Source organism: Mobula birostris, chromosome 21 (assembly GCF_030028105.1).
Source record: "Mobula birostris isolate sMobBir1 chromosome 21, sMobBir1.hap1, whole genome shotgun sequence".
NCBI classification, from domain to species: Eukaryota; Metazoa; Chordata; class Chondrichthyes; order Myliobatiformes; family Myliobatidae; genus Mobula; species Mobula birostris.
The window spans coordinates 41,720,762-41,738,775 of record NC_092390.1 but is presented as its reverse complement, the minus strand read 5'-3'; the positions used below and the strand labels follow the sequence as shown (position 1 = coordinate 41,738,775).

The 18,014-nt window shown below is 43.2% G+C and overlaps 1 protein-coding gene across 1 annotated transcript in view; it reads left to right on the top strand.

The window, feature by feature from the left end:
• Positions 1–11,189: 11,189 nt before the first annotated feature.
• The window catches only part of valopa (vertebrate ancient long opsin a), a 32,957-nt gene continuing 26,132 nt past the window's right edge, over positions 11,190–18,014 (top strand). Inside the window, exon 1 of the mRNA XM_072239375.1 lies at positions 11,190–11,436. Coding sequence (XP_072095476.1) covers positions 11,205–11,436 — 232 coding nt within the window. The 5' untranslated portion in view covers positions 11,190–11,204. The remainder of the gene's footprint in view (positions 11,437–18,014) is intronic.

Sequence of the window (18,014 nt, the reverse complement as noted above, 5' to 3'; positions counted from 1 at the left end):
AAAGGTACTAGCATGTATAGAGGATTAGCTGACTGGAAGGAGGCAGAGTAGGAATGGGGGGGCCTTTTCTGTTTGCCTGCCAATGACTAGTGGTGTTCCACAGGGGCAGTGCTGAATCCAGTACTTTTCATGTTATATGTTAATGATTTTGATGACAGAATTGATGGCTTTGTGACCAAGTTTGTGGATGATACAAAAATGGGTGGAGGGCGAAGGAGTCTTGAGGAAGCATGTAATCTGCAGAAAGACTTGGACAGATTGGGGAAGTGGGAGATGGAATTCAGTGTAGGGAAGTGTATGGCCATGTACTTTGGTAGAAAAAATAAAGGTCCTTTCTAACAGGGAGAGAATTCAGAAATTGGAAGTTGAACAGTACCTGGGAGTCTTATTGCAGGATTCCCAAAAAGTTAACTTGCAGGCTGAGCCAATGGTAAAGAAGGCAAAGGCAATGTTAGTATTCACTAAGAGGACTAGAATATAAAAGCAAGGATATAATGCTGATGCTTTATAAAGCATCGTTCTGACCACATCTGGGGTATTGTGAGCTGTTTTGGGCCCCATTTCTAAGAAAGAGTATGTTTACATTAGAGAGGGTCCAGAAGAGGTTTGTGAGAATGATCCTGGGAATGAAAGGGTTAACATATGAGAAATGTTTGATGGTTCTAGGCCTGTACTCGCTGAAGTTAAGAAGAATAAATGGTGATCTCATTGAAATCTACCAAACATTGAAATGCATAGATAGAGTGGATATGCAGAGGATGTTGCCTATAGCGGGGAGTCTACGACCAGAGGGACTTCCCTTTGGAACAGAGATAAAGAGGAATTTCATTAGCTATATGGTGGTGACATTGTGCATTCCGCTGCCACATTCAGCTGTGGACATCACATAATTGGGTATATTTGAAGTTAATTTTGATAGGTACTCAGTTAGTAATGGTGACAAAGGTTATGGCAGAAGAATAGGGTTGAGAGGAAAAATAATCAGCCATGATCAAATCATGGAGCAGACTCAATGGGCCTAATGGCCTAATTCTGCTCCTACTGTTTGTTTTATGGTCTAGTCCTCGGTAGGAAACAATGTGTGAGACATCTGGGCTTCTGTAAAGAAGGTTTCAGTGAAAATATTGAAATTCGTCACTTGGTGTATCTGCAATACCCAGGGAAGGGCAAAATATGAATTGCCAGTTGACTTAAGAATCAGAATCAGGGTTCTGGCATATGTCAATTCTGGCACATTGCAATACTTAATAATAAATGCAACTATAAGTTACAATAAGATATATATATATATATAAACAGTTACAATTAAGTAAGTAGTAAGTACAGAGAAAAAGTAGTGAGGTACTGTTCATGGGTTCATTGTCCGTTCAGAAATCTGACGGCAGAGGGGAAAAAGCTGTTCCTGAATCGTTGAGCGTGTGTCTTCAGGCTGCTGTACCTCCTTCCCTGATGGTAGCAATGAGAACAAGGCGCTACATGAGTGACTGGGGCCCTTAATGATGGCTGCAGCCTCCTGAGGCATCACCGTTTGAAGGTGGCCTCGATGCTTGGCAGGCTAGTGTCCATCATGGAGCTGGCTGAGCTTACAACTTTCTACAGCTAAATGTGCATCAGCTTTAAGGTAAGTGTGGACATGAACCATTATATATCTGGGTCCTCTAGAGAAGAGATAAAGAGAGTGATCACAATATTAATTCCCTTATGTTTGAAACTGGCAGGTATTAAGACTATGCTGTGTGATCAAGATTGTTGACCTTAAAGTTATACAGGCTCTATCATCTGTGCATATTATTTCATGGATAATGCATGGAACTCTGCTGACCAAATAACCAGGTCAAGTTCCACACAGAATAAGGCCTAAGCAGCTTGTGTTATCCAAATGTAAGGAAATTACAATCTCCAAAATCTACCTATCTAGCTTTGACTTGCAAGAGCATTATTATTCCTACTCCCCTACTATCAACATCATGGGGGTTATCAACAACCACAAATTTAAATGGACCAGCCATATAGATGACTACATGCTAAAGTACCCATGTTTCCTGTATTCACTGCTTATCAAAGCATTTCTAGCATCTACAATACACAAATCATGAGTGTAAAGTACTATTCTCTATTTGTCTGGATGAGTACAGCTCAAGCAACACATTAGAGGCCAGTTGCAAACACTTGATTGATAGCACATACATCACTTTAAGTTTGCATTCGCTCCACTATCAACAGATCATGGCTGCAGCATGTATTAGTTATAAGTTGCATGGCAGGTGTTCACCAAGGGTCATTCAGCAGCACTTTCCGAACATCCCCTTCCCCCAACCATAACCTCCTCCAAGAAGAAAGACAAGGAGACCCAGTCAGGGCACTGGGAAACACTTCCATCTGAAGATTTTTCTCAAGGTAAACACATCATCTTGACATGGAAATATTTTTTCTTAGTAGAAACCCCGGAACTGCTTACACTTAAAACTTTGGGGGTACCTTCACTAGAAGGACAAATTTTTCTAAAATGTGGCTCACTACCATTTCCTCAAGCAGACTTGCAATAAATACAGAACTTCCCTGTAAGATCCTCATTAGTATGGCTACAGAAATTTTCCCCTTGGAATGAAGTTACAACATAATCACATCAGTGGAGCATTTTCCATTGGCCATGAAGGTTAGCTGATGGATAAGACAATCTATTTAAAGAAGGACTGTGCAGGAAACCCAGCCTTTGACTTGCTCGTATAATTATAGCACTTATGTAGCTGGAAAATATTTGACATCTTAATGTTCAAACACACTTCTCATCACATGGCCTATTTTTGTGTTGGCTCACTAAAGCACCAATAAAATTCATCATTGATAGCTGTCTTCATTAACATGACTCCTAAGACATGCAGAGTGATGTGCTTTTGTGGGTCTTATTGTGAATCTTTATTGTCAGAGGGTATTTGGTAGAGCACTGTTGTTTTGTCACTGTTAAGTGTAAGGCCCATTCATTGAACAACTTGTCAATGGCTCTGAGCTTCACCTCCAAATATACACACCCACAAGGGTTATCTGTATCCCACAGTTCCATGAATGAAATCAGGACGATCTTGTTTCTTGAATCGAAGCTGTATGATTTGAACAGTTGGCCATTTGTCTTCTAGTCAGCCCTTTCTGGCTAGAACCTTGCTGAAGGTATAGTGCAACAAAAATAGTCTGATAGAAGTATTAAGGCCATGGTACTGCCTTGCACAGTGATAAGATCTGCTGTGGCCCAATGATTAAAATTATAACTTGCATGAAATCATGAAACAGGTAAAAAGAGACAAATTCCTGCAGACATCCAGATTTGCAAATGATTCTCCAAATTCTCTCTTGATTGAGATATTGGAGATTTTAGTGAGGTCTAAAACACCTTTGGATAATGAATGATGCTACTTTTTGATTTTCTCTTGAAGATGACACAAGATAAAATTCATGCCCATAGTTTCTCTAGATGGGCAATATCCACATTGCAATTTAAGAAACAGCTCTTTCACCACTGGGAGGAGACTAGATTTGTCCTTATGCTTGAAATTTGTCACGAATATGACATCACTGATATCCTCTGGCATGTGCATCCTCCCAAAGGGAGATGAAATAGTGAACTTGCGATTAAAGTTCTTCTCTGCCACAATTTAGAATAGTTTATTGTTCTTCCATTGGCAAATAGCATCTTCAACTTCATCTCAAGTGTGGCAGTGATGGCATGGTTATTGGTAGCTATATTAGATCTGATTCTAAGCCTTACTGTGTTGTATTTCCCAGTGGCCCCATCAGGCAATGGTATTGGTATTTAGTACCAATGGAATTAACTGGCCTCCATACCAAGAGTCACAAGAGCTGCAGGAGGAGTCATTCGAAAGAGAAACGGTATTTTTCAGCCATTTTAACTGTTGTATTTAATTCTAGGTATGAAAAGCTAAACTGCTGATCAGCTGCATAGTTGTCAAGTCTTTGAATCCTTCCATTGATATGCACATCTTGGCCAGACAACTTCAGAGAGAGTTTGAATGTTGAATAAGATGATTGTAGCTTTTTGCTACAACAGAACTGTAGGTTTTGCTGGAACATAACTTAGGGTTAGTTGGTTGATTGAGATGACACAGGATGTTTCTATAGACTAGTGTCCAGAGAGTGATAATAATGAAACTTTTTTACTTTTAATTGGCAGTCCTTTATCTTACCTCTGTTTTCATGGGAAATCTGGCCTTGATGATTTGATAGAATATTTTGGAGGGGCAACTAAGCATATTGATGATGAGGTTAGGAGATGCAGAATGGTTCACAGGGATTTTAGTAAGGCCTCTGATCCCATGTGGTAGACTGTTCCAAAATATTAGAGCCCATGGGACCCAGGGTGAGTTGGCAAAGTAGATCCAAAATTGGCTTGGTAGTAGGAGACAATGTGTGGTGATGTAGGGATGCTGTGGTGATGGAGGGTGACCAGTGGTGTACCGCAAGAATAGGTGCTGGGGCCTTTGATATTTGTAAAGTACATTAATAGCATGAATATAAATGTTGGAGATATAATTCACAAGTTTGAAGATATCATGGTAATTGGTGGTAACAGATAGCAAGGAACATAGTGTAAGTCTACAGCATGATATTGATCAGCTAGAAAATTGGACAGATTAATGGCAGATGGAATTTAATCCTGAAAAAATTGAGGTGATTCATTCTGAGAGGGCAAACTAGGGTACAACTTATACACTAACAGCTAGTGCCCAAGGGAGTGTTAGCGAACATCCAATTCAAAGTTCAAAGTACATTTATTATCAAAGTATGTATACCATATACAACCTTGAAATTTGTCTTCTTGCAGGCAGCCACCAAACAAAGAAACATAACAGAACCCGCTAAAAAAACTCGCACAACCAATGTGAGAAAGAAGAACAAATAGTGCAAACGATATAAAAGTAAACAAAGAACACACAAACATGAACTGCTGATCCCCAAAAGCGAGTCCACAGCCACAGAGCTAGTTCACCTTTGATGTCTTTTGTCTAGATAAGAGTTTATTTTGTGGATCTACTGCAACACACACAAAAGGCTCAAGGAACTCAGCAGTCGGACAGCGTCCATGGAAATGAATAAACAGTTGTGTTTCAGGCTGAGGCCCTTCTTCAGGACTGGGTAGGAAGGGGGAAGTGCCAGAATAAAAAAAGGGGGGGGGGAGGAAGAAGGATAGCTAGAAGGTGATAGGTGAAACTAGGTTTGTAGGAAAGCTGAAAGGTTAGAGAGGATAAAATCTGATAGGAGAGTAGATCTGAAAGAGAGAGGAGCAGACCGAGGGTGAGGTGATAGGCAGGTGAGAATATGTAAGAGGCCAGAGTAGGAAATAGAAGAAGGGGGAAGGGGAAGGATTTTTTTTTAAATCTACTGCCTTTCATGTTCTTGGAAAAACTAGGCCAAGGAATGAGTTGCTTGCCAGCTGCATGCATTGATAGTAGGATATTTTATAATATACAGTGCTGAAAATGAGTCTCATTTACAGGAATCAAAGAAGAGAGATGTGCACGGTGGAAATGGATTATTTTATTAACTCATTTCCCTCCCCTCTCGCTGTTAGGGTGAAAAATACTGATCAGGCATCACACATTGCTAAAACAATGAAATGGATGTCTGTCCTACATATGTCCCTGGTTTCAAAGTGAGATGCTTTGTTATGCTTTGTCCTTCTTGCTTGTCACTGGGAGAATGCAAGAGAAGGCTAAGGAGATTACCCGTTGTTTGGGAACAATGGACAGGGCACTATTAAATTAATTAGGATTATTGTTTTCGTACAAAATTTAATATTGTATAATGGATGGCAAGCTAATTCTGTAATAATAATATTCGCTTGCTTATCTTCCCTGAAAACCAAAAAACATGATTTCAAAATCACTAGCAGGCTATACACAAACGTGAAATGGGTATTGCTGTTCTAATGGATGCATCATCGCTATTTGTGCAGTAAATAAAAATTAAAGTAAACTAAAAAAAACTGTAGACGCTAGAAATCTGAAGTCTCGGCAAATCAGAGCATTGTGGGAAGACATTGCTTCAGTACTGAAATATTGACTGTTTCTGTGTCCACAGATGTTACCTGACCGGCTGAAGTTTTTTCCCTGCCTCTTCTGGTTTTGTTTGTATCGTACTTTCGCCGATATGCGAATGGAAAGTTCTACCTCCCTTAATGTTTTTTTTCCGCGGAGACTAAGAGATTGATTGAAACGTATAGTCAAATGTTCTCATTGTTGTTCAGCGCCCAGATTGGACATTCAATTATGGGACGATTGACACGTTTCCACCAGAACAAAGCGAGTTGCCACCAAGTATTTTAGAAGTTAGATTACTGGAATCATGAAGTTGTGCCCGCATCACCGCCTGGTATGGGAACTGTATTTCCCTCAACCGTAGGACTGCAGAGAGAGGCGTGGACAGCCCAGTCAACTTTCCACGATGTAGGACATTTACAAAGACAGCTGTGTAAAAAGGGCCCGAAGGCTCATTGGGGGCCCGAGTCGCCCCAACCACAAACTGTTCCAGCTGCTGCCATCCGGGAAATTGTACCACAATATAAAAGCCAGGAGGAACAGGCTCCGGGACAGCTTCTTCCACCAGGCCATCAGACTGATTAATTCATTCTTACACAACTGTATTTCTATGTTATATTGACTGTTCATATTTAACCATCTTATTACTGTCCTGTTGTATATGCTATTTATTATAAATTACTATAAATTGCACATTGAACATTTAGACGGAGACATAACGTAAAGATTTTTACTCCTCTTGTATATGAAGGATGTAATAAATAAAGTCAATTCAATTCAGTACAGCACAGTACCAGCTGCACACTGTCCATGCCGACTGTTTCGCCCATCTACACTCGCCTTTCTTGTTGGGTTAAGGTCAAGCATTCGGTCAACACATCTCATTGTGTTCTTTAGACTGAAACTTTCGGCTAGTTTCAAATGTATACAATCAAAAACGAGTAGAGTTTATTTTAGTCACTTGTTCCCTATTTCTTTCAGCTGGGCTATTGTACACATGGGGATATCAGGAAGTTTAAATTGTCAGCAATATACAGAGTTCCCTTTATTAGTTACACCTGTATACCTGCTCGTCAATGCAAATATCTAATCAGCAAACCATGTGGCTGCAAATCAATGCATAAAATCTTGCAGTAATCGTCAAGAAGCGTAGTTGTTGTTCAGACTAGACATCAGAATGAGAAAGAAATGTGTTCTCAGTGGTTTTGACCATGGAATGATTGCTGGCGCCAGAAGAAACTGCTGATCACCTGGGATTTTCATGCAGAACAGTCTTTAGAGTTTCTAGAGAAAATGATAATGACCCCCGCCCCCGGAAGATGCAGTGAGCGGCAGTTCTACTGGTGAAAACGCCTTGTTTATGAGAAAGATCAGAGGAAAATGACCTGACTTGTTCAAGCTGCTAGGAAGGCAACAGTAAGTCTAATGTTCACGCAGTACAACAATGGTGTGCTGAAGAACACCTCTGAATGCACAGCACATCAGTCCTTGAAGTGGGTGGACTACAGCAGCAGAAGACCACGAGCATACACACTCAGTAGCCACTTCATTGGGTACGTACCTAATAAGGTGATCACTGGGTGCATCGTGGCTGTAAATCAAGGTAAACATCACCCGAGAATCATAGACGATAATAATGGGCATCATAGTCCAATCCTAAATTGGTGCACATGTGTAGCAACCACACAAAATGCTGGAGGAACTCAGCAGGCCAGGCAGCAGCTATGGAAAAGAGTGCAGTCGACGTTTCCGGCCGAGACCCTTCAGCAGGACCCGTATTTTTATCCTAGTGCTGCCTGGCTTGCTGAGTTCCTCCAACATTTTTGTACCTGTTGCTTGAATTTCCAGCATCTGCAGATTTTCTCTTGTTTGCACATGTGTAGCGTTGGCCTTGCACAAATTTTCAAAGTTAAATAAGAAGGTAGGGATGTTACAAATTGAAAGGTTTGTAGAACGAGGACAATTCCTATTTTGTCCAGCACGCCGAGTGGGGTAGCGTTGCAACACGGTGTCTTATCGTCAATTCCTCCTGAAAGTTGATGATTTAGACCAGGTAGCAGCTTAGCCCGGTAAGTATAAACGAACTGAACTGTCACTAGGAGTGAAAATGCTTTTGCCAGCTTGTCACATTTAGAATTCCGCCTTGCATGTTGCTTTCCCTCGCACTTCAGTACCTTCCAATCGCCAATGCTACTAAAATATGAGCACGATCAATATTAAAGTTCGTCAGTGATGACGGTGAAGACGTTTCAAAAGAGGTTCGGGCTGTAGAAGTAAATGCAGTAAAAACAACCCTGCAGTATTTTCCTCACAAAGAAACGAAAATATTCAGAATGTATAGTACTGTGCAAACGAAGGATGTTGGGAATGGCGAGGGTCGGATGCAACGGGACGATATCGGAAAGGTGGCGGAGAAGGAGTGCCTGGGGCGGGGGTTGGCGCGGGTGCAGACATGTTCCGTCCTGGGACACCCGCAAGGTCATTTGACTTTAGAAAGGGAAAGAGGAGGGAACACACTCCAGTCTTCATAGAGGGACCAGAAGTGGAAACAGTGAGCAATTTCAAGTTCCCAGGTGTCATCATCTCTGAGGATCTATCCTGGGCCTAACGTGGTCAAAGAGCAGTGTCTCAGAAAGGCAGCGTCCATTATGAAGGACCTCCAGCACCCGGGGCATGCCCTTTTCTCGCTGTTGCCATCAGGTAGGAGGTACAGAAGCCTGAAGGCACACAGTCAGTGATTCAGGAGCAGCTTCTCCCCTCTGCTATCCGAGTCCTAAACGGACATTGAATCCTTGGACACTACGTCACTTTTTTAGTATACAGTATTTCTGTTTTATGCACAACCAGTTTCCCCTGGGATCAATAAAGTATGACTATGACTACGACTATGTTTTCAAAAAATCTATTCAATATACGTATACTGCAATTGATTTGCTTGTTTATTTATTATTATTTTTCTCTTCTATATTAGTATTGCATTGAACTGCTGCTGCTAAGTTAACAAATTTCACGTCACATGCCGGTGATAATAAATCTGATTCTGATTCTGTCGATGCAGTTACAAAACAGGCACAACAGCGGCGATGTTTTATTAGGAGTTTTCGAAGCTTTGGTATGTCACCAAAGACACTCACGCATTTCTACATAGGTACCGTGGCTGCATTACCGTCTGCTGGGGGGAGGGGGGCACTGCATAGGATGGAAATAAGCTGCGGAAAGTTTAAAAACTCATTCAGCTCCCGGATGGGCACGATCCCCCTGAAGGAGCGATGCTTCAGAAGGGCGGCACCCGTCATTAAGGACCCCCATCACCTAGGACATGCCCTCTTTTCATTTTCTCATTGCTACCGTCAGGAATGAGGTACAGAAGCCTGAAGACACACACTCAACGGCTCAGGAACAGCTTCTTCCCGTCTGCCATCCGATTCCTAAATGGACATTGAACCCATGAATACTACCTCACTTTTTTCACTATTTAATCTAACTCTTTAGTATGTGTGTGTGTGTGTGTATAAATATATATATATTTTCTGTAATTTACAGTTTTTATTATTATGTATTGCAATGTACAGCTACCGCATATCAACAGAATTCACAACACATGCCGGTGATGTTGAATCTGATTCCAAACAACTGGTTTATTGATCATTACTGAGTGTCTCTAGTACTTCCCACTCACTCCCCTCTCCCTTCCCGTTTTCCCAAACGCGATTCCTCTCTCTCTGCTCCTTTCCCACACTCAGTCCACAAAAGAGACAGTCGGGTTTATCATCACTCACCTATGTCACGAAATGTGTTTTTTTTTTGAGTACAGTGCAATACATAAAATTACTACAGTACTGCGCAAAAGTCTTAGGCACCCTAGTTATACACATTTGCCTAAGATTTGCACAGTACTGTATAGGAGATGGAATATAATTCAAACCAGTTTACACGTCACTGATGTCATTAAATGACGGGAGATTTGATAGAGGTGTATAAAATTATGGTGGGTACAGGTAGTGAATGCAAGCAGGCTTTTTCCACTGAGGCTAGGGGAGGAAAACAAAACGGAGGACATGGGTTAAGGGTGAAGGGGGAAAAGTTTAAAGGGAACACTAGTGGGGGGGCTTCTTCACACAGAGAGTGGTGGGGGTGTGGAGTGAGCTGCCAGATGAAGTGGTAAATGCGGGCTCACTTTTAACATTTAAGAAAAACTTGGACAGGTACATGGATGAGAAGTGTATGGAGAGATATGGTCCAGGTGCAGGTCAGTGGGACTAGGCAGAAAAATGGTTCGCACAGCCAAGAAGGGCCAAAAGGCCTGTTTCTGTGCTGTAATGTTCTATGGTTCTATGGTTATCAGAACGTGTTCGAGCCGAACTGAAATTGCACACTACAGCTGGGAATGTAATACAAGCGAAATATGACTCTCCCACCTGTCTTCTGATTTGGATATATATTGCGTTCCGTCCATCAGACCGATTTAAAGCCTGTTGAATTGCATTGTGATAAACTTGTTACCGTTTCCCCCAAAATCACGCAAAACCTTGTTCGAATACCCCTTTCAGACGGATCTCTGGGATGTTAGTAAATACTGCACTTTTGCTTTATATATATATATGTAATGCGACGTGATGTTACAGCAAATCTGTTCCCTCTTCAAAAAATATCTTGACAATTTACTTGAGATTTATGAAACAGTGTTGTGGGAGCTCATCGTTTCCCGGTCCAACATAAATAGTTCCCTTTACCTTCCAGTGGTGCACATTGTAACCTCAAGCCATCGCTTTCAGTATAAAAAGGGTCCCCGTACCCCTCCCTTTTCAAACAAGGGCTATGCTGCCAGATGTTTCCTGCCTGAAGATAGTTTAACTAATTGCGCAGAACTCCAGGCGCATTTTAATCAGTGAAGTAGATAAGGAATAAATAATCTATAGTTTATATATATTATTTGTTTGTTTACTGGGGCTGCAGCTTGATCAACATTAACAAGCCTGTAGTGATTGGTGGATGCTGAAGGCGAATTTCTCCAACCGGCAAGCGTAAAGGATGAATTCCTCTTGGAGAAGTACTGTGAACGCAACCCTGTCTAACACGATATCCCCACGAGCCGACCCGTTCAGCGGTCCCCTGAACACCATCGAACCCTGGAACTTCAAACTCCTGGCGACTTTAATGTTTTTCGTGACATTTTTATCACTTTCTGAAAACTTCACCGTGTTGTTGGTGACGTACAAATATAAGCAGCTGAGGCAGCCTCCGAATTACATCATTCTCAATTTATCCCTGGCTGATTTCCTCGTCTCGATTATCGGCGGGACTCTAAGCTTTGTCACCAACTTGCATGGATATTTCGTCCTGGGAGAATGGGCGTGCGTTTTGGAAGGATTTTCCGTAACTTTTTTTGGTAAGTCACATTTCTTTTTGAAGACGCTAGTCATCAACTTTATTTCTTGTATCAAGTAAGGTGGCTGTCAACTGTTATAGATGATGGTAACAAGGGAAGAAAATAGTGAGTAATTATGTTGGGAATTAAACGTACACTATACGGACATTTCTGTTGGCCTGATTGTATTACTTGATGGAAGATTAGTGCTCTGTGCTTCTGACACAGGGCGTTTGCAGTGAAAATACAGAATTCCTGCAGCAGGTTAGGTAGGAATAATGGCCTATCACGGATCTCTGGGAGTCCAAGTATTTTCAACAGAAGTTTATTATGAATGCATCACCTGATCGATTGTATCAGTTCAGTCGAAAAGAGGGTTAATCCCCAACACGCTGCCGAAGTAGGAATCGCAATCCCTTTGCTTCCTCCTCAGTTTCAAATTGAAAAACTTAGTGCAGAGCTGGCGGTTCGACGCGGAGTGTGGAGGGAGGGCTTCAAATCTGCAGCGAAATGTGCGCTGACCTTAAGCTCCGCGTGCGTTTACTAAACCTGGAGTGAAGGTAAAGTGTATTACCTCGGAACATACTACAGAGTCAGAGAATGAGTCTGTTCCTGCAGTCAAAGGGAAGGATAAAGCCGGCATTTCAGGACCGTCTGCTGCAAAAGTGGCTATTTCTGAGCTTTGCCGCGATCCTCCTTCAGGGTTATTGAGTCCGGTTCAAATCTCCACCCCTTTTCCGTTAAGCCAGGTTTCACCGGCAGAAGATGCTCTAGAAACGTAAGCATGTCCTGTAAGCTAGTGCTCCCAGAGACTGAAGTAGGCGTTGAAACAAAAGGCCGAAATATAAAATTTGTGTCCCAAAACCTTCTGGGCGGACTTCCGCTTTTACCGCTAGAGCACAGAGAGGAAAAACCTACGGCGACGATGTAGAACTGAAGTCAACTTTCTACTAGCCTTTAGTTTGAACACGGAGCCGTTTTGGCTTGATAGCGAGGAGAAGCTGTTTTAATCAGACAGAGGCAGACACTGGAGGGACCCACCTCGGGTGAGAATGGAAGTAGAACAGAATATTGGTCCACAGGGGAGAATGGGAACTTAACCTAATTCTTCCAAAGCACAAGAGCCAGCTTGCTGCTAACAGTTCATTGCAATTGCAATTTGACTCAAGTGCAGAGCAGGTGAGCGGAGCTTTGTAGGATGCAAAATCACAGACGCGCAAAACTATAAGGCTGTCAGTTGCTCGAACTAATTGTTAGCACCCTGTGAAAGCAGTAATGCAAGTCATCTTCCTACTGCCTTTTTATTGTAGTTTAGGTGGAGCGATGCTCAGAGATGAAGCTCAAGTTCAAGTTTAATTTTCATTCAACCGTTCATGAATGTAGCCTAACTCAAACAGCCTTCCTCCGGCGTCAAGGTACAAAACACATTGCCAACGGCACACGGCACACGGCACACGGCACATAGCACATATCGTTCCGATTTGAGAAAACATACAGCCACAAAGAAAAAAATATATAGCCCAGATCCCTGCGGGGCATGACTAAAGTGTAAATTGTCCTGGTCCAGCTTGTTCTTCCATCGAGCGAACACCGGGGGGCAGCACCGAGTGAACACGGGAGCGCCCAGCTTCCAACCCAGTACGGATTTCAACGCGCCCCTCTGCTTGCTCCCTCACCGCCGCCTCCTGTCATCTGGCACTACTCTGCCAGCAACCTTAATTAGTTAAAGCAAAATAAAAACGAATATTACCTGATCATTGGATTGTAAAGAGAAACAGAGATTCAGTACCAGCTTTATTAACACTGAAATATTTCGTAAAATTAGTTTTGTGGCAGCAGAACAGTGCAAGACATAACATTTACTACTAGTTATAGAACTCATAACTAAATGCTGCAATGCAAAAGCGGTATTATTATTTTTATTTTATTTATTATTTTTTCTCTGCTAGATTATGTATTGCATTGAACTGCTGCTGCTAAATTAACAAATTTCACGTCACATGCCGGTGATAATCAACCTGATTCTGATCGTGTTCATGGGTTCATGGACCATTGAGAAATCTGATGGCAGAAGGGCAGAAGCTCAGTGTGGGTCGTCAGGCTCCTGCACCTCCTTTCTAATAATGGGAAGAGGGCACGTCCCAGATGGACGCTGCCTTTTTGAGGCTCTGCACTTTGAAGTTGTCTCTATAGTGGGGAGGGCTGTGCCTGTGTGAAATGCACCCTCCTGTAATCCTGTGAATTAGAGCCTCCATACCTTGCTGTGATGCAACCAGGTAAGAATACTCTCCGCACTATATCTGTAAACATTCGCCAGTCTTTGGTGACGTGCCAAATCTCTTCAAAGTCCTAATGAAGTATAGTCACTGTGATTGTATCAATGTATGGAACCCAAGACTGATCCTCTGAGATGTTGATGACCAGCAGCTTGAAGCTGCTGACTCTTTCCACCCCTGACCTCTCAATGAGAACTGGCTTGTGTTCTCCTGACTTCCCCTTCCTCAAGTCCACAATCAAATCCTTGGTCTGGGTGATAATGTGCAAAGGGTGTTGGCGTGACACTACTCAACCAGCCAATCTATCTTATGCCTGTACACCTCCTCAGTTCCATCTGAGATTCTGTCAACAACAGTGGTGTCATCAGAAAATGCTGAAGGAAAGTGAAAGTGAGCATTCAGTATGATGACCTTTAATCAGAATATGCAATGTTTTGTAGTGAAACAATCTTTTTTTCTAAGAATATACTTTATTCTTCATATATGCAATTAATCCAGTCAAGACTGATCTTTATCTATACTTAGTTCACCACATTCCTTTACAATGCATTAACACCACTCATGCTTCCTCCTTAAACAACATGACGGTGAAATAGTTGAGATGGTTGCACACAAGTCCCAGCCCATTGATAAACAATGGTAGTGGAACCTTTGTCTGTGGCCCACTTTCACTGAGTCTGGGCAGTGGCTGCACCAGGGTTCGTTACATCCCTCTGCATCCAATCCATCAACTTGGAATATGGCGTTCATTTGTGGATATCTCCTTCCACTGGAAGTCCAACAAGTTTTGGACAGAGCAAAGTGTGTCATTCATGGGATTGATGGTCTTCCAACAGCAGGTGATGTTTACCTTGGCATGCCTCACTGGGAAGAGCTGATGTCTCAGAGAGGATTGTGTTACACAGTTGCTCTAGGTGAACCTTGTCAAGGACCACTGCAACCCTCTCTGGACAATCTAAAGAAACACATACTCCATGAGGAGGTAGATGATCATCTTATCCACACCACATCCATTTTGAAGCTGGCACGGGGTGGCATTGAATCAGATAGGAAGGGTCCCTCTCACTCTGAGCTAGGACAGGCCTCGGTGATTGTGAGCTTTGGCAATGAAACGTTCTGCCAAATAACGTTGACCAAGAAAAGAAAATCTGCAGATGCTGGAAATCCGAGCAACACACACACACACTCAGCAGGCCAGGCAGCATCTATGGAAAAGAGTACAGTCAACGTTTTGGGCTGAGACACTTCATCAGGACTGGAGGGGAAAAAAGATGAGGAGTCAGAGTTAGAAGGTGGGATTGGGAGAAACAGAAGGAGATAGGTGAAACCGGGAGGAAGGAGAGAGGGGTGAAGTAGAGAGCTGGGAAGTTGATTGGTGAAGGAGATACATAACTGGAGGAGGGGGAATCTGGTAGAAGAGGACAGGCCATGGAAATAAGAAAAGGTGGGAGGAGTACCAGAGGGGGGTGATGGGCGAGGAAGGAGATGTGGTGAGATGAGAATTGGGGTCAGCTTGCGGAATCTCCTCTCAGGTTCCATTTTCTCCTTCTCACTCAAGACCTCTAGGACATCCCATGCTGGCTCTGCTTGATGGACAGACAGTCAGAGGTATGAAATATCTAGCTTGGCTGCTGGAGATTGGCATTGTCACACTGTCTTTGTCTTTTACAGTGCCAGATGTGGCTCAGTCAGTACCACTCACAACCCCGAATGGAACGTTGTGATTTCAATGGTCCACTCTGCAGTCGAGCCATTAAAAGCTAGTTTCACACTCCTGACGAATGGTCTCAGTCCGAAACGTTGAGTATTTATTCCCCTCCATAGATGCTGAGTTCCACCAGCATTTCGTGTGACCTACTCTGAATTTCCAGCAACTGAAGAATCCCTTGTGTTCATATTCCAGTGCAGTACCGCAGAGGGCTCCGACGTCAAATATGCTATCACAGCTGGGATGCCACTCAGATGGATGTGAAGGATCCCATGCCATTTTTAGCAAGAGTAGTGGAGCTCTCTAGAAGTCCTAAACAATTCTTCTTTAATCAATATCACCACAAAATTCTCTGCTCTTCTCACATTATTAACTGAGGGAATTCCTAAACACAAATGGACAAGAATATTCCCGACATTGCACACCTTCAAAATTCTTTATTAGATGTAAAACTGTTTGGAATATTTTGAGATTTTGCAATATACTGCACCTGTTCTTTAAGAATAGTTCTTAATGTGCCTGCACGTTCCAGGCAACTGGCAGGAATTCTGCAGATGCTGGAAATTCAAGCAACACACATTAAAGTTGCTGGTGAACGCAGCAGGCCAGGCAGCATCTGTAGGAAGAGGTGCAGTCGACGTTTCAGGCCGAGACCCTTCGTCAGGACTAACTGAAGGAAGAGTGAGTAAGGGATTTGAAAGTTGGAGGGGGAGGGGGAGATCCAAAATGATAGGAGAAGACAGGAGGGGGAGGGATAGAGCCAAGAGCTGGACAGGTGATAGGCAAAAGGGGATACGAGAGAATCATGGGACAGGAGGTCTGGGAAGAAAGACAAGGGGGGGGGACCCAGAGGATGGGCAAGAGGTATATTCAGAGGGACAGAGGGAGAAAAAGGAGAGTGAGAGAAAGAATGTGTGCATAAAAATAAGTAACAGATGGGGTACGAGGGGGAGGTGGGGCCTAGCGGAAGTTAGAGAAGTCGATGTTCATGCCATCAGGTTGGAGGCTACCAATATTATTCTCCGTAACTTCCGCCACCTCCAACGGGATCCCACCACTAAGCACATCTTTCCCTCCCCCCCTCTCTCTGCATTCCATAGGGATCGCTCCCTACACAACTCCCTTGTCCATTCGTCCCCCACATCCCTCCCCACTGATCTCCCTCCTGGCACTTATCCGTGTAAGCGGAACAAGTGCTACACATGCCCTTACACTTCCTCCCTTACCACCATTCAGGGCCCCAAACAGTCCTTCCAGGTGAGGCAACACTTCACCTGTGAGTCGACTGGGGTGATATACTGCATCCGGTGCTCCCGATCTGGCCTTTTATATATTGGCGAGACCTGACGCAGACTGGGAGACCACTTTGCTGAACATCTACGCTCTGTCCGCCAGAGAAAGCAGGATCTCCCAGTGGCCACACATTTTAATTCCACATCCCATTCCCATTCTGACATGTCCATCCATGGCCTCCTCTACTGTAAAGATGAAGTCGCACTCAGGTTGGAGGAACAACACCTTATATTCCGTCTGGGTAGCCTCCAACCTGATGGCATGAACATCGACTTCTCTAACTTCCGCTAAGGCCCCACCTCCCCCTCGTACCCCATCTGTTACTCATTTTTATGCACACATCCTTTCTCTCACTCTCCTTTTTCTCCCTCTGTCCCTCTGAATATACCTCTTGCCCATCCTCTGGGTCCCCCCCACCCCCGTCTTTCTTCCCGGACCTCCTGTCCCATGATCTTCTCGTATCCCCTTTTGCCAATCACCTGTCCAGCTCTTGGCTCTATCCCTCCCCCTCCTGTCTCCTCCTATCATTTTGGATCTCCCCCTCTCCCTCCAACTTTCAAATCCCTTACTCACTCTTCCTTCAGTTAGTCTTGACGAAGGGTCTTGGCCTGAAATGTCGACTGCACCTCTTCCTACAGACACTGCCTGGCCTGCTGCGTTCACCTGCAACTTTGATGTGTGTTGCCAGGCAACTGGCACTCTGTTTAAAAAAAAAAATACTGCCTCACAACTCTCCTTTAAACTTTACCCCTCATCCTTAAACTTGGGCTTTCTAGTTTTAATATTTCCACTCTGGAAAAATGACTCTGACTATCTTTCCTATCTATGCTCTTTATAAAGGTATACATGCCCGTGAGGTCACCCCTCAGCCTTTAAATATTGAAGTTTATCCAAATTCTCCTTCTAGCTAATATGGTCTCAATTCAGGCAACATTCTGGTGAATCAGTTTTCCACCCATTCCTCAGCCTCCACTTCCTTCCTATGGAAGGAGAATAAAAGAACTAAGTGAACTCAAAACGTATGTGACCCTTAGGTTTGGCCGATGGCATTAGTCTAAGGAAGATAGTCTCTGGCCTCGCCAAACATATGGAATCTGAGGTGCAAAACCTCCTGTTTGTGTGAACTCTGTGTGATCGGTTCCCCCATTACAAATCAGTACCACAAAAATAACAGACAGTACAACCATATGCAATTAAATGATTTAGCCTTATAATTTTTAATTTGACTAAAGGAAACAAAAAGAAAAGGGCCCATTTTAATGAAACAATCTAATGTGTACAAGTTGGAGCTCATGTTTTCCCTTCCGTTGGTCCTCCATCGA